The sequence below is a fragment of the Hippopotamus amphibius genome, chromosome 2 (assembly GCF_030028045.1).
Source record: "Hippopotamus amphibius kiboko isolate mHipAmp2 chromosome 2, mHipAmp2.hap2, whole genome shotgun sequence".
Taxonomy (NCBI): domain Eukaryota; kingdom Metazoa; phylum Chordata; class Mammalia; order Artiodactyla; family Hippopotamidae; genus Hippopotamus; species Hippopotamus amphibius.
Window position 1 is genome coordinate 36,263,246 of NC_080187.1, and position 17,398 is coordinate 36,280,643.

Below are 17,398 nucleotides of genomic sequence, written 5' to 3' on the forward strand. Positions count from 1 at the left end.
GAGTGCTATCTTTTGCTTTCATTTCTTGGAAATAGAGTAGGAAAAGGACTACCTAATTAAGATGAAGATGTTCTCCACAAGATGATAATCAGCTAAATAAAAAGAATCTCTCAACACCTGCATGATCATTGATAGTGATTAGCTTTCAGTATACTATTTTTTTAGGTATTGGTTTCACATTATTTCATAGATAAATTCTTCCTTTTAGAATAGGAGACTCTCCATTTATCTGTGCATAAAACACTTGTTCTGTCATGTTTATGGCAAACATCTAGTCCTATGTAGATGGGTTTTTTCCTATTCTATTTATAAGAAACAAACAAAAAAGATAACACTTGTCAAATAAACAGAAGAGACAACAGTTTCTTTTCTTTTTAGTGTTGCAAAGTTTTTGGCACAGAAATTGAATTTTTTCCACATAATCAAATAGCTGTTTGTTCCACTGTACTTCCTCCCACTCCCTAGATGCTTAGGGATTCTTTCTGCAGCTTATGACCAGATAGATGCTCATCCGTATCGTTGATATTTTTATGGTTTGTTTTTATATTTAAGTCTTTAATATCAAATGGTGCGAGATGAGGCTTTATTTTCTCCAAATACCTAAAGAAATGTCCCCATATGATTTCTTGAATAATCATCTTTTCTCCCACTGATTTGGTTTGGCACATTTATCACATACTAAATCTTATACTAGTATCTGTTCTTGGACTTTCTATTTGATTATACTGATATCTCCAACATTTCATCAATATCACATTATTGTAATTATTGCAGCTTTATTAGTTTTAAAGTTTGGTAGTTCAAGGCCATCCTCATTATTCTTTTTTAAAAAAGATTTTCTTGATAAGTCTCACCTTGATATACTTCGTCAAAATCCAAATTAAAGTCCCACAGGGAGTTCGAATTTGCCCTAAGCATATACAGTAATATGAGAAAATCCAATGTATTAATAGTCTTTCCATCAAGGAACATAATATGCATCTCTTATATTAAAGAAAAATTTTACTTCCTTCAGTATTATTCTAGTTTCCTTCACATAAGGCCCACATATTTCTTTTCCTTAAAGTTCTCCTATTTTCTTATTTTTTTCCTATAAAGAACTGGCTCTTGGATTTATTTATCAACTTTCCAATTTTTTCTGTTTTCCAAAGCATCATTTAAATTTTTATCATTTTCTTTAATCTGCTTTATAATTCGTTTTATTAGTCTTTTCTTCCTACTTTTTGCATTGAATATTTACTTAACCTGTTTTCTTATTAAAAAATAAAATTTCTTATTAAATAAGAAAATTTTTTTCTTATTAAATAATAAATAATAAAATCTTATTATTAAATAATAATATTTTCTTATTAAATAATAAAATCACTTTTTAGGTTATGAATTTTACTCTGAGTATAGCTTCAACTATATATAAGTCCTAAGAAGTAGAGTTCTAAATTTTAATTATTTTCTAGCTAGTAAATAATGGTAATTTTTGCTTTTCTGTTTGACTCCATCTTTACTTAGGAGATTGCAATTTTATTCCAAATGACCGGGTGGTTTTAATTAAGTTTTCGATAATTATCAATTGGTGTTTTATTATATTCTGTAAAAGAGACTTATACAGTGGCTTTTTTGGGGAATTTAGTTTTCTGGTGGTCTGGTATGTGATCAATTAGATTAGATTATTAAATACGTTATTAAAATTCTCTATGCCCCTATTTATTTTTTGTCTATTTGTGGCCAAGGCTAAGTGGTATGTACTAAAGTCTCTCAGAATGAGAATTTTCTGTCAACTTTTCCTCCTCTGTAGTTTTCTCTTACAATTTGATTATATACTTTTCCCTGTATTACATACAAAGGGCTCCTAGGCCTGCGGTGGTTTAGGATGGCAGCTGCCTCCCTGTGCATCATCTATGCCACACCTTGCCTTGTGGCTGGTAAAACATGTTCACATCCAACACCTCGCTGGGTCCTCATAACAACCCGTTAGATAGACAAGGCAGTTACTGTCCTCATCTCTGTTTTACAAAAGTCAAAACTGAAACTAAGTGACATATCCACAGTGATGCCACTCAGACCTGTCTTGAAACTCCTAGTTTGGTACCCTTGACACCGCACTCTGCATATTCACAAGTCTGTCTCCTTAGCTGGACCATAAGTTCTTGAAGCCTGGACCCACATCTGTGTCCTCCACAACACCGGCACACAGGCGGTCTTCAGGCAACACTGACTGCCTGGCAGCTGTCCCCTGTGACCTTTGTCTTCCCTGTTTATTCTACGGGGGATATTCTGCCAAGGGTACAAGGTCTTGGCGCCAAGAAGGGTGAAACTAACACACAAGACATAGAAAGAGATTTACCGATGTGCAGCGAACAACTGTGATTAAAAGAGAATCTTCAGCTTCCCTAAAAAAAAAAGAAAAAAAAAAAGAATAAAGACAAAAAAGTCATCATTCTGGGTGATACACGTGTGTGTGTGTGGTAGGATGGGGGTGGGGGTGGGAGTCAAAAAGACTGGTAGAATTACAAAGCAGCCTCCCTTGCCTCAGCTCCTTTGGCTCAGCAAAATTGAGAAGGACATTGAGAAAGCAGTGATCTGTGAAGGAACTTAAGCTGTCCCAGGTGCCACTGCTACCTTGAGAAAATCTTCAGATACTTGCCTCTACCATCTAGTCTATACCTACAGCCACTAAAGTAAGTCACTTATCTTTCATTTAGTCTACATGATGGAAAACTCTTCCAGTTGTTATGACCACTAGCTAGGTTTAAGTCCAAAAAAAATTTTTAAGAGAAAATATAGCAGTAACATAGATAACTTAGGTTGTCATTTCAGAAAACTAGGCTAAACATTCATGAAATAGAATAAATGAATGTGGATAACATTGATCAGATAAAAACCAACCAGTTTATGGTGTCTGGGCATACAAGGTCAGTGTAACAGGCCCAATTATGTAATCAAATACTAGACATTTTTGTTTTGTTATAATCTCTTAGGTTCCAAAAGTGATCAAATCAACCAGATAAGTGCCAAATTTCCACTTTGTATTAGAGGACAGAACTGAAAAATCAGTTCATATTTTCTTTTATCTCTGCCATTGCTAGATAGAGAAGCAGTTTGCAAAATAATTTCATTTGATTTCTTGCAATATGAACATCTAGGACAACTGCTGCAGTGCGTTACTTCCTCAAATAGATAAATGCAACCCAAGGTTTCTAAGTGCCTGGGGATTGCCTCTTTTTCATTTTACATAAGAACAGGCTTTTTCCAAGAGAAGTCACAACAAACCAACGTCCAAGTACTCTCAAAAGGACAGTTTGGCCTCAAAGATAATTGAAGGAATTTGAGAAATTTTGTTGATTTTTGGTTTGCTTGGTATTTTCCTTTTATAAATGGCGATGCCATTGGGAACTAAGTTAAAAAGTAAGCAGTCCCAGGATTCCCACACAAGGCATGTAGCTGAGAGCGCAGATGCAAGCATACATCAGGTCACATCCCTGCTCGTGAGTCACTCCTCCTCCTTATCACTTTGCCTGGCCCACCCTTCACCTCTATCTTTGTGGGCCAACTTCTACCTAGCATTAAAGGTACAGCTCAAATACTTCTGAACCCTTCTCTATTTTGTCAAAACACAACTTCCCCTCAAGTTGGAGGAATCTCCAGCATTTACACCTCCTTTCCCCTGCTTCTCTTGATGCACTGTCTGCCCTCAATCTCAGTGGGGTATACACAAGCTGTCTCTGCACTACCAGTCTGTTAGTGTTTGGAGAGTGGAGTCCCTCTGCCCCCCAGGGAACCCTGCCCAGAGAAGGTGCTCAGTGAACAGATCAGGGTTCAATGTTACCTAAACACCCAAAATCTGGTCTATTGTTTTTTTGTTTTAAATTTTATTTATTTATTTATTATTTTTTTGGGGGGTACTCCAAGTTCAATCATCTGTTTTTATACACATATCCCCGTATTCCCTCCCTTCCTTGACGCCCCCCCCTCGAGTCCCCCCCACCCTCCCCGCCCCAGTCCTCTAAGGCATCTTCCATCCTCGAGTTGGACTCCCTTTGTTATACAACAACTTCCCACTATCTATTTTACAGTTGGTAGTATATATTTGTCTGTGCTACTCTCTTGCTTTGTCTCAGCTTCCCCTTCACCCCCAGCCCCCTCCCAAACCTCGAGTTCTCCAGTCCATTCTCTGCATCTGTGTCCTTGTTCTTGTCACTGAGTTCATCAGTACCATTTTTAGATTCCGTATATGTGAGTTAGCATACAATATTTGTCCTCTTTCTGACTTACTTCACTCTGCATGACAGACTCTAGGTCTATCCACCTCATGACATATAGCTCCATTTCATTCCTTTTTATAGCTGAGTAATATTCCATTGTATATATGTGCCACATCTTCTTTATCCATTCATTTGTTGATGGGCATTTCGGTTGCTTCCATGTCCTGGCTATTGTAAATAGTGCTGCAATAAACATTATGGTACATGTTTCTTTTGGGATTATGGTTTTCTTTGGGTATATGCCCAGTAGTGGGATTACTGGATCATATGGTAGTTCTATTTGTAGTTTTTTAAGGAACCTCCAAATTGTTTTCCATAGTGGCTGTACCAACTTACAGTCCCACCAACAGTGCAGGAGAGTTCCCTTTTCTCCACACCCTCTCCAACATTTGTTGTTTCTAGATTTTGTGATGATGGCCATTCTGATCGGTGTGAGGTGATACCTCATTGTGGCTTTGACTTGCATTTCTCTGATGATGAGTGATGTTGAGCATCTTTTCATGTGTTTGTTGGCCATCTGTATGTCTTCTTTGGAGAAATGTCTATTTAGGTCTTCCCCCCCATTTGTGGATTGGGTTATTTGCTTTTTTGGTATTAAGCTTCATGAGCTGCTTGTATATTTTGGAGGTTAATCCTTTGTCCACTGCTTCATAGGCAACTATTTTTTCCCATTCTGAGGGTTGCCTTTTAGTCTTGTTTATGGTTTCTTTCGCTGTGCAAAAGCTTTTAAGTTTCATGAGATCCCATTTGTTTATTCTTGATTTTATTTCCATGATTCTAGGAGGTGGGTCAAAAAGGATCTTGCTTTGATGTATGTCATAGAGTGTTCTGCCTATGTTTTCCTCTAGGAGTTTTATAGTGTCTGGCCTTACATGTAGGTCTTTAATCCATGTGGAGTTTATTTTTGTGTATGGTGTTAGGGAGTGTTCTAATTTCATTCTTTTACATGTAGCTGTCCAATTGTCCCAGCAGCACTTATTGAAGAGGCTGTCTTTTTTCCACTGTATATTCGTGCCTCCTTTGTCAAAAATAAGGTGCCCATATGTGTTTGGGCTTACTTCTGAGTTCTCTGTTCTATTCCATTGATCTTCCTTTCTATTTTTGTGCCAGTACCATACTGTCTTGATCACTATGGCCTTGTAGTATAGTTTGAAATCAGGAAGCCTAATTCCACCAACTCCATTTTTCCTTCTCAAGATTGCTTTGGCTATTCAGGGTCTTTTGCGTTTCCATACAAATCCTAAGATTTCTTGCTCTAGTTCTGTGAAAAATGCCATTGGTAATTTGATCGGGATTGCATTGAATCTGTAAATTGCTTTGGGTAGTACAGACATTTTCACGATGTTGATTCTGCCAATCCAGGAACATGGTATGTCCCTCCATCTGTTTGTGTCGTCTTTGATTTCTTTCATCAATGTCTTAAAGTTTTCTGCATACAGATCTTTTGCCTCCTTAGGCAGGTTTATTCCTAGGTATTTTATTCTTTTGGTTGCAATGGTGAATGGGAGAGTTTCCTTAATTTCTCTTTCTGCTCTTCTGTTGTTAGTGTATAGGAATGCAAGAGATTTCTGTGCATTAATTTTGTATCCTGCTACTTTACTAAACTCATCAATGAGTGCTAGCAGTTTTCTGGTAGAGTCTTTAGGGTTTTCTATATATAATATCATGTCATCTGCAAAGAGTGACAATTTTACTTCTTCTTTTCCAATTTGGATTCCTTTGATTTCTTTTTCTTCTCTGATTGCTGTGGCTAAAACTTCCAAAACTATGTTGAATAATAATGGTGAGAGTGGACACCCTTGTCTTGTTCCTGTTTGGTCTATTGTTTTAAATTGTGAATACTTTGGTTTCTTATTTGGAGTTTGATCTAGCCTGGCAGAGATATTAGTAGCAGTGAAAATCTAAAATTCATTTGCCGGAATTGAGAAATTCTTTGAGAAAATGACCCAATAATTGGGAAAGCAAACTTCATGATTTTCATAACCATACTTAATTTTTTTAAATGAAATCATCAAATCCTTTCCTGGCTGCCCCACTCACTCACCCTATTCCCTGGCAATCTGGAAGCAATATGGGGCTTGACTGAAAGGATGCTATCTTCTACACTTTGATGGACCCACTGTAAATCTTATACTGTGTATGTCTCTCTGCAGCGAGACTGTGGGCTTCCTGAGGGTGGACACTGCATCCTGCATTTTCGTTTTCTCTTTCTCTGACTTGTGTGTGCTGCACACGATAAGCCCTGAGAAATGAAAACCACCACTCAGGAAAAGGCATGGACTACAGTACAAACTTGAAGTATCTTCAAGCTGGCTTTCCTTTGACTCTATTTCTCCTTTCCCTTTATTTATATTAAAGTCATTAAAACAGTGTTGGGTGAAAGTTTTAAAAGATAAAGCCTGCACGTGCCTGCAGAACCTCTGTCAGCCCTCCTCACTCCTGTCACTGACTTCCGCTGCCTTAAAATCAGGGTCACCAGCTGTCACTGCCAATGACATTCACTCATCCCACCGAGCACCCATGTGTGCCTGGTCTCAAGGAGATCACGGTCGAGGCAGAAAGTGAGGCATTTGCAAAAATCACTATGGCACCTGGTAGAAGGCAGTGGGCACCATGTCAGTGGAACTCCATATATGCCTACCAGGCTGCACCAAGAACATTTAGGAAGAGACATTAAAAGGGTTAAAGAGCGACAAGCAGATGTAGTATCAATTTAGTCCAATCTTTGGCATACGTTACAACAACACTATACATCCTTAAGGGGTAGGGCCAATGTATTAGTCATAATTACATTCCCCGCAGCGCCTAGCACAGTGTTTTGGACATCGCAGGGGGTTGAGGAATATGGCACCCCATGACTCCCTGTCACTTCTGGAGGCAGGTGAAGGAGAGCAGACAGTAACCGAGATGGAATTCTAAAACAAGGCTGTTGCTGCTTTTAAGGAGCCTGGACCTTACTTAAATCACAGGGGGATCCGTTATGCCCTTTCTGTTGCCCATCCTTGCTCTGTAATAATCTGTACAATTCTGTGGATGACGGAAGACAATTTAGTACCTCAGAATCTCAACTGCTCGTTCACAGGAAAGGTCTTCGGCAGGCTCGTGGTTCATCTGGAGTATCTGATCACCGGGGAAAAGCTTGCCATGAGCGGAGCCTCCTGTTGGAGAGAAAAGCAGTAATTGGTGCTCATGCCAGGAGGGCCCAGACCCCATGTGTCACAGCAGCTCACCTGAATGGCAGCCGGATCCGGTCCCTAGGGCACCGGCTCACCCCCACCCCAGCCAGACTTGGGCTCACATGGATCTCAGTTTTCCTGTTTACAAATCACGGATAACGTCCCTACCATCCATCACCTTCAAGGAATGTTAGGAGACTGTCCAGGGAAAGACAACTAGCAGAAACTCCCTGAATCAACAGAGCTGGCCAGCGAATCTGCTACATTCATTTCTAAAGAACTTGTGTGTGTGTGTGTGTGTGTACATCAAATGAATAGATTTTAACTAGCCCCAGATCTCACATCAATACAGAGCTGAAGTATGAAAACAAACACTAGACACTCCCAGCCTGCTCCTCTTCACCCTGAGACAGCCTATATTTTACAGAGGCTCAAGCAAAAACAAATCAATACTTCCTATTACTGTCTGACCAGAAGCTCTCCCCATCTCGGAGCACGCGGGGTTCAGAGAAGAGGGCCTGCCGATCCCAGTACTGTCACTGTCCCTGACACTGGCCAGGGGCCACAGGTGGGCAAAGCCCTGGCTGGGGCCAGCGAGCCTGGGGTACACGTCAGCAAGCACAACTGGGAAGCTGCACTTGCAGCACCTCAGGAAGGTGCGGAGTCCTAGACAGAATGAAGTCGAAATTAGATGTGCCCTTCCTAGCCTTCTGGGGTAGCATTTTCTACATTATGTTATAGCACAGAGAGGTGGGAAGAGAACCAGGGATATTTCCCCCCAAGAAGCCAGAATCTTTTCTTGCTTCCCCGTCAGCCCCTACCTGCTGTGACAGCCACCACTGTGAGGGGAAGGGTCTCAGAAATGTGAAATCCATAGTCCTGGAGGAGGGCGTCTTTGTCTATTTTTACTGTATGTTTCACAGGGATGATGGTCTGGGTTGGGATCCCGGGGGGCCCATCAGCTGCAGCAACTTTAGCCCTGGAAGAGAAGGAGTGTGTAAAAAAGACAGAGAGGGGAGTCTAGTTGGTGGCCACAAACCAGGTCAGCCCTAGGCATCCTGGAGGAGGAAGACATAGAGCCGAGTGGACACCAACTCTCCTCTCCTCTCACCAAACACCAGTAGATAAAACAGGAGGACATAGCACCATGCTTTAAAAGAGAAGTCATGAAGTGCTACGTGTAGTCAGAGAAGAGGTAGAGCAGTTTTAACTTTGTGGGGTAGAGGAGAAGGAATCAGGGAAGCATTTGCTACCTAGAAGAGGTGGCATCTGAGAGATGTCAAGGGTATATCTACACAGCCCAAATCCCGGCACACAGATGATATTCAGTAACTGCTGCTGAGTGGATGGATGCATAGGTGGATGGATGCATAGATGCATGGATGCATGGATGGATGGATGCATGGATGCACGGATGGATGGGTGGGTGGATGGATGGACGGACAGGTATTCCAGGCAGGGGGTGCTGCTTTAGCAGAGGTACAGAAGAGGAAAAACATAGACTGTGAATAGGAATAAGGGGTTGCTCAGTTTAGTCTAATGGTGACTAATTTTTATAGGTGAATTGTTTCTTTGGTGATTTTTTTCTTTTTTGCTTTATGAAGAATGTTGCTTCCCCTTCAACTTTGAAACTGTGAGGATTCCAATATAAAATCTCAGATATCGCAGACTCCCTCTATATTAATTGTTAAAAACATGTATGTTCTCTATACATCTAAAACCAGGTAAATTGAAAGTTGTATTTTCTATCTCTGAATACCACAAAGTGAATTTACCAGCTATTTTTCATTTGTCTGTGACAAATGATTTTTTTTCCTTCTAAGAGTCAGTGGTTCTTTCTGAGGAAGGTCAGATAGTGATGGGATAAGGTGTTTAACTATCATTATAAACAACAGAAATGTGGAGGAGTAACAGCTCCCTCGGGGCTCTGTAGTTAAGGTTTATCATTTATTCTCATCCATTTACCAAACACTGTCAGGAACGCTGCCTAATGCAATAGGACCTCAGTTACCTGAAAATCACCTCTCTGTCATTTATAATAATGAAGTTTCAACAAGGACAAGGAAATATTAAAAAAAAAACTGCCTCATGGAACCAAAATGCACGTGACAAGTCCAAGCACAAAGCCTTATTATGTACATTATCCATCAAGGAGCTCTCTTAGGAGTGAGGAGAGGACTTCTTCTCGGCAAGCACATGGCTAATACTGAGACGTGTTAGAAGACAGACCTAACAAGAGGGAAGAAACAGAAAACTCCGATAATTTATACTGAATACAACCCATAGGCATTCCTGATTTAAAAAAAAAAAGAAAACTTTAAAGCTCTGAAAGGGCTTTTCTAAATAAAACAAATAATATAGTACACTGAAAGGCAAAAATCAACATCTGCATTCCTTGGAAAAAGCAACAGGAATGTCACCCTAGACACTACTCCTATTTAATGTGGCAGGAGGAATGCCTGGAATAGTTATCAGAGAAGGAAAAATGATAAGAAGAATAATAAGCATACTTTTTTTTTTTTAACAAACAGACGATGATCTACACCTAGAAAATGATCCACAAAGAGAATTGCTAGTGCTTAAAAAATAAGTTTAATGGAGTTGCAGGATAAACACACAAAACACAGCCACAAAAAGCATTCAAAAATTCATTAAAAACCAGAGTAGCTGAATCTGTAGTAGGTGCTAGGCATTCTTAATAAGCTGATGCAATAAAGGAAGACATAGTAAAACTGATGTTGGATTCCTGGTTGGGAAGATTACACACTGAAAAACGAAAATAAGTGCTGAACAAAAACATAGATTTGATGGAATACTGGTTAAAAATTCTTCCAGATTAAAAAAAATTGATAAATTGATGACAAGCATAGTAGCAGTAACAACAATAACAATAATCATTTGTAACATTTATTGAGCACCAACTACATACCAGGGAGTGAGCTGACTTGTTTTCATAGCTCACTGGACCCTCACAACACACCTGTGAGGTAGGTATGGGCATTATCCTGATATTATGGATAAGAAGACTGAATCTTGCTCTGAGAGACTTTAACCTACTTAAAGCCACATAGCTGGGGAGGGCGTTTCAAATTGGGGCTACTGCCTTCAAAGGCACTGCAGCACAGCTGTATAATGCATGCCACATTTGTAAATGTAACTTTTCTAACAGCCACCTAAAAGGGGGGGAGAAAGGAAAAAGAAACAAGTGGTTTTTCATATACTTTTACTTAACCCAATATATCCGAAATACTATCATTTCAACATGTAATCAATAAAAAATTATTGATGAGCTATCCTGCACCCTTTTTTTCATCAATTTGGACACTATATTTCCAGCATCAATTCTCAGATTTCATCAAATTTACAGTTAAAAAGTAAAATTTCAGGCCCAAGTTCTTCTGAACATACTTAAAAGTTTTCCAGTAACTGAATGATCAGTCTTTACATTTAAATTAATTAAAATTAAGTATTTAATCTTTCAGTCATACTGGCCACATTTTAAGTGCTCAGCAGCCAGCTCTGCATAGTGGCAACCATATTGCACAGCACAGATCTAGAGCCTATGACAGTGTATGAAAAATACATGAGACTCTCATACACAAAAAGAAAATTTCTAACTTCAAAATTGTATTAACAGATGTTAGAGTAAATACCTTAAAATCTACCTTTATGTCAAGTTGTCAAATCTTATATAGTTATATAAATATTTATAGTGAGATGTGGGTACATTTTAATGTAGAGTGATCCCCAAAATGTGAGAAACCTTGAGTCCTGAAGCCTTAAAAGAGCTGTGCTTGAACTTGGATGATGTGACCTGGGAGCCTGGGTTCCTGCACACTAAACACTGCTGCAAGAATGAGGGTAAACAAGACGTGCAAGCACACACTCACGTGTGGGTACACTTGTGTGTGCATACACCCATCTTCATCTCTTCTACAGACCACAATCTTAATCTGCTCCTATCAGACAGAGGCAATGATCAAAACTGCATGGCATGGTCTTCACCAATGAAAGTGAGTAAAAATTCTAGAAAATCTTTTAAAATATTAGGTGACTAGTCAGAAATAATTCAACATGGTGACATAATCATCACGCTGCAGTACTAAACACCATACAAAGTATTACATTTCAAAAAGGTCAAAAGAGAGAATTACAAAAACTAGAAATAAATATGGCCCCTTTATGCCACATCTGGAGAGGAGACACACTTCTAAGGATTAGAAAACTAGAGACAGGCATAAGATATAAGATGGATGGTTTGAATGTGAAATTTCAATAGCCAATACATAAATACAAAAAAAATAAAAGATTGGATAACAGAATAGGACACAAGGAGAAATGTAAGTGATAAAGGCTTCTAACTTCTTCATCTTATACACAAAAATTAACCCAAAATGGATCACAGACCTAAATATAAGAGCTAAAACTACACAACTCTTAGGAGAAAATATAGGAATAAATCTTTGTGACCTTGGTGTCATTTTAGATATGACACCAAAAGCATAAGCAACAAATGAAAACATAAATAAACTGAACTTCTTCAAAATTAAAAAACCTTCCTGCTTCAAAGGACACCACTGAGAAAGTGAAAAGACAACCCACAAAAAATGGGAAAAAATATTTGCAAATCATATATCTAATAAGGACCTGGCATCTAGAATATATAAGGAATTCTCCTAATGCACTTAAACAAAAAAACCACAAATAACCCAAATAAAAATTGGGCAAATAATTAGAATAAACAGTTCTCCAAAGAAAAAATACAAACAGCCAATAAGCACACAAAGAGATCATTAGCCATTATGGTAATACAAATCAAAACCACAGGGACATAACACTTCACACCCACTAGGATGGCTATAATCAGAAAGACAGGTCAAGTGTTGGCTAAGATGTGGAGAAAATGAAACCCTCATACAGTCTTGCAGTTCCTCAAAAGACTACACATTGAGTACCATATGACCCAGCAATTCCACTCCTAGTTATACACCCAAGAAAACTGAAAGCATATGTCCATGCAAAACTTGCACAGAAATGTTCACAGCAACATTATTCATAATAGCCCCAAAGTGGAAACAACCCAAGTGTATATCAACTAATGAAATGACAAAGACAATATTCATAGTAGACTGTTATTCAGCAATAAAAAGGAATGAAATACTGGTATATGCTATAACATGGATGAACCTTGAACACATTATGCTAAGTGAAACAAGGCAGCCACAAAAGACCACATATTGTATGATTCCATTCATGTTATATGTCCAGAACAGGTAAATCTATAGAGACAGAAAGTAGATAATTGTCTCGGGCTGGAGGTGGAGGGTTTTGAAAGGAAATGGAGAGTGACTACTAATACATGTGGAGTTTCTCTTAGGGGTGATGAAAATCTTCCAAAATTGATTGTGGTGATGGTTGTACATCCTGTGAATATACTAAAACCCAGTGACTTGTATATTTTAAGTGGGTGAATTGCATGGTGTGTAAATTATCTCTAAATAGAGCTGTCGAAAATAAATCAATTTAAAAAATAAAATTCTAGAAGGAAAAAGCTTACAATAAAAATATATGCAGAATGCACATAAACACATGCAGTAAATACCCAGAATTCACATGCTCAAAGCAAGTGAATTTACAGCTCGCACATGAAGAAATAAAGCTGCTAAATAACAGAAAATGTGCAACCTTAGTCATTAAAGAAGCACAACTGAAAGGACTACAGAGATCTATTACATGTCTACTAAAGCACCAAATATAAATAAAAATAACGAAGCCCAACATATGTGGGCCTTCGTATTTAAGGCTGAACATATAAATTGGTTATGTAATCTCTCTGGAAAATAATCAGGGAAATTATAATATGAATTTAAAATTTAATCATTTTCTTCGACCTTCTGTCACCATTTTGATTGACATTCCTCAAAGTAATAACCATCCCCACCCCCCGCAAAATAAAATATTATTTGCACTAGACTATGAGTTCCTAGAATACAAGGGTGACATCTATTCACCTCTGTGTTCCCTGTGCCATAAAGTCCTAGAACAGAGTATGAGTTCTTGAATATTCAAAAATATTTACCATAGTGTTATTTAGAATAGTGGAAAAACTTGACATCACCCAACAGAGAATAGATAAATCAAGCACAGTAAGGAATTGGCCCAAGACTCTACATCAATAACGTACCACAAGGCTGTGAACCTTAGACATACATGGAAACACATTTTAGAAAATACCCTTCCAGAGCACCTTCTAAACTGTGGTTCAAACCCACTTCCTAAGGGAGAGATTGAATTATTGTCCTCACAGCTCCCCATCACCCAGAGGATAAAAGTTAAGCTCCTCCCAACTCGAGGATGGAAGATGCCTTTGAGGACTGGGGCGGGGAGGGTGGGGGGGGGGCTTGGGGGGGGCGTCAAGGAAGGGAGGGAAGATGGGGATATGTATATAAAAACGGATGATTGAACCTGGTGTACCCCCCCAAAAAAAAAAAAAAAAAAAAAAAAAAGTTAAGCTCCTCAACCTTACCTTCATGTTCCTTTGTCTTTAATTCTCAGGCCCTGGCCAACATTCCCCACCCACTCTCCTTCCCAGACCTTCACTCCAGCCTAATCTTACTTGCTGCACCCATTTTACATCTGGGTCTCAGTTCATGGGGCTGCCTCACAGGAAAATGTGAGGCCAATCAAAGCCCAGCTCAAATGCCACCTCTTTCAAAAAGCCTTCCCTTATTTCCTAGCTAGACACAAGTTCTCTCAACTCTGAGCTCTTCTAGCCTAGAGCCCCTCAACCTTCAGTGATAGCTATCTGATTCCACCTATCATCACCCCGAATAGACTGTAAATTCTCAGAATGTAGGAACCACTTTTTACCCACCTCTGTATTTCTCACATACTGAGTGAAGAACTTTGCCCACAGAAAGCGTCTGTGCTTGTTAGGTGAATACATGAGCAAAATACTGTATACAGAGAGTATGATGCAAAATAGCGCCTCTAATATGATTAGCAAAGGTGGAAATGTATATATAACCACCAAAAAATAGCAGATGATTGGAACGTAAGTGACAGAGTTCAATGTTTGCCATTTGTCCTTGAAGTTTGCTTAATCTGATACACAGCTCAGCCTTATGACTATCGTCCTAATCAGGACCCATCTTCTCCATGTCCCAGAGCTCAGGAAATGGTATCAGGACAATGCTCAGTTGCTCGAACTAGACTCCTGGGAGTCATCTTTGACTTTACCCTGCTCTCACCTCCAATATCCTATCCGTCAGTACTACAAAAGATCTCTGCACTTCCTAGGTGGCGCAAGGGTTAAGAATCTGCCTGCCAATTCAGGGGACCCAGATTCAAGCCCTGGTCTGGGAAGATCCCACATGCCAAGGAGCAACTAAGCTCGTGCGCCACACGAGCCTGCGCTCTAGAGCCCGTGAGCCACAACTATTGAGCCCATGTGCCACAGCTACTGAAGCCCACAAACCTAGAGCCCGTGCTCCACAACAAGAGAAGCCACCGCAGTGAGGAGCCCGCACACCACAATGAAGAATAGCCCACAACTAGAAGACCCAAAGCATCCAATAAACAAATAAAATAAATAAATAAATAAATTTATTTAAAAAAAAAGACCTCCAATGATATCCATTTGTCTCTATCTCCATGACCACCATTCTATTTCAGGACCCTACACCTGTCCTTCAGAAGATTTCTGTAATAGTTTCCCAGCTGGTCTCCCCACTTTTCATTTTTGTCTAACCTGAATGATTCTATATCCAGCAACCAAAGTGATATTATAAATGCAAACCTGCTCATGTGTCTGCCCTGAATGAATGGCCTAATCCAAAATCTTTAATATGGCTTAATACAGCCCCAGCCCACCTCTGAAGACTCTACAACCAAGCCACTCGTTCTCTCGATATTTTTGTTCCAGCCAAACCAGTCTCCTTGGAGTTCCCCAAATACACAAGGTCTTCCCTTGGCATAGAATACCCCCCAACCCCTGACATAACACTCTCTAGAGGTTTCCTAAAACACCCAACTATACACTCTACCCGCCCAGCTCCTACTTGACCTTCTGGTTTTGGCAAAAATATCCCTCTCCCTCTGCTGAACCTGTACACAGAACCTGTACCTGAAACACACATCATATTTGTAATGACCAGTGCAAAGTCTCTTGTCCTTTCTAGACAACAGCTCATATGGCAAAACCATGTCTTTCTTGCCCCATGTGCTGAACTCAATGCTAGGCATAGAGTACAGCTTAATAAATGTTTGGAGATCAAAAGAAAAACACAAACCTTGCCATGGTTAGAAAAGAAACCATTTGATGCTTTTCAAATGGGTAGGCTTCATTTATCTGACTTTTCCATTTGGAATGGTGTGCTCCACAACAACGGTAGACAAGGCCCCGCTGGGTTGACGAATCCCTGGACAGCGTCAGGAGCTTTGGCCCAAAGTCTGTTTTTGACATTTTCCCCAGAGGCCACATTTCAGCTTTGGTTTGGAAAGGGATTGCTTAAGAACAGGACCAAACCGTGGCCTCTTCTCACAAAGAATGTTCAATATTTGACAGAGAACTGAAGGAAATGATCTCTGTAGCAAATTTTCCTCCTCTGAAGACTCTTATAAATATCAAACTAAGCGCCAACAATCCAAAAACCTATGTCTGCTGCCTTTGTAATGGTTTCAAATCATAAATCTGAGGTCATTCCTGTGATTTTTACATTGGAACAGCATAAGACCTGGCAACACTAATAGAATTCCTGTCAGATAACTGGATCAAGCCTAAGGTAGAACTAGAAAAAACATTTAAAATTTATCATGAAAATAGCCTTGTGTACACTAATCCTACATTTCATGGGTCATAAGTTCATATTGAGCTGATCAATAATGCTGAGAAGAAGAAAAAAACTGATGGAGATAGATTAGGCTTCAAATATTCTCTGGTTTTTTATCTGCTCTCTGATAGGTTGGAAAATATATTTTGCCTCTATCTTGTAACAACAAAGAATTCACCTTTGAGTTCCAGCAGGATGTGGAGAAACTATTTTGAATCTATGTTTAAACACTGTATTATGTTCAGCTTGAGTGATTTTAAAAGCTAGTGTCTGGTATAAGCTGGCTTTTTAATCTAAAGTTTACTCAGAGAAAGAAGAAATAGAAGTAGCAGCCTGTACCAGAAAGAAATTTATCATGTAGTCGTAATCATAGGACTATGCTTGTGGCTGTGACAGTTTCTAGGGGACCGCTGAAGGTACATATTGTGAGTATAGCAAAGGCCTACAGTTGAGAGGAGGAGAAATTACTCCACTGTTACTTTAAAAAGGAAGTTCAGGAGACAATGGCAACCCTGCAGACGCAGCACAGGAGCCTTCTAACCTGCACGCTTCGAATCTTTCCACTTTTGTCCATGGGTCAAAAAGCTATAAAAAACTGGTACCTGAAATGGTCTTTCTACATGATTAGGAGTACTAGAAAGGTCAAAAATACCATCCCTATAATTAGTAGACAGACTATGGTTGTAATGAACAAGTAAATCTGGAAAGAGTGCCAAAGCAATAGGCAGGGCTTCTGACACAAAGATGCCATGACGCATATGCGTGTGCATGTGTGAATATGTGTGTCTGTGTGTACGTGTGGGTGTGTGCACAGGCGTGCAAACATGGGCATGTGCATTCATTAGCATTAAGATTCAAGATAAATTGAAAGAAATCTTTTTAAGCCCCAAGGATAAAACCAAGCACCAAGAAGAAGGCATCAAATTCATCAAGCCCTTTATATTTTTTAAGTCTTGCTCTATAAAACCAACATTTCCAGATTAAGCATAAGAGTATTCACTAAATCTTATGCCAAATTGTTTTTTTTTAATAAAATTTATTTATTTATTTATTTTATTTAATTTATTGGCTGCATTGTGTCTTCATTGTTACACGCGAGCTTTCTCTAGTTGCGGCAAGCGCGGGCTACTCT

At 39.3% G+C, this 17,398-nt stretch overlaps 1 protein-coding gene across 18 annotated transcripts in view; it reads right to left on the bottom strand.

The window, feature by feature from the left end:
- Nucleotides 1-17,398, bottom strand: part of FRMPD1 (FERM and PDZ domain containing 1) — a 134,099-nt gene that overhangs the window by 26,032 nt on the left and 90,669 nt on the right. For 14 of the 18 annotated variants that reach the window (XM_057723445.1, XM_057723438.1, XM_057723441.1 and 11 more), the window contains 3 exons: nt 8,257-8,414; nt 7,315-7,417; nt 2,342-2,387 (listed from right to left, as the gene is read on the bottom strand). In XM_057723445.1, the coding sequence (XP_057579428.1) occupies nt 2,342-2,387; nt 7,315-7,417; nt 8,257-8,414 (307 nt within the window). Of the gene's footprint in view, nt 1-2,341; nt 2,388-7,314; nt 7,418-8,256; nt 8,415-17,398 lie in introns of those variants that run through there. The other 4 variants (XM_057723452.1, XM_057723451.1, XM_057723454.1 and 1 more) reach the window with 3 other exon arrangements.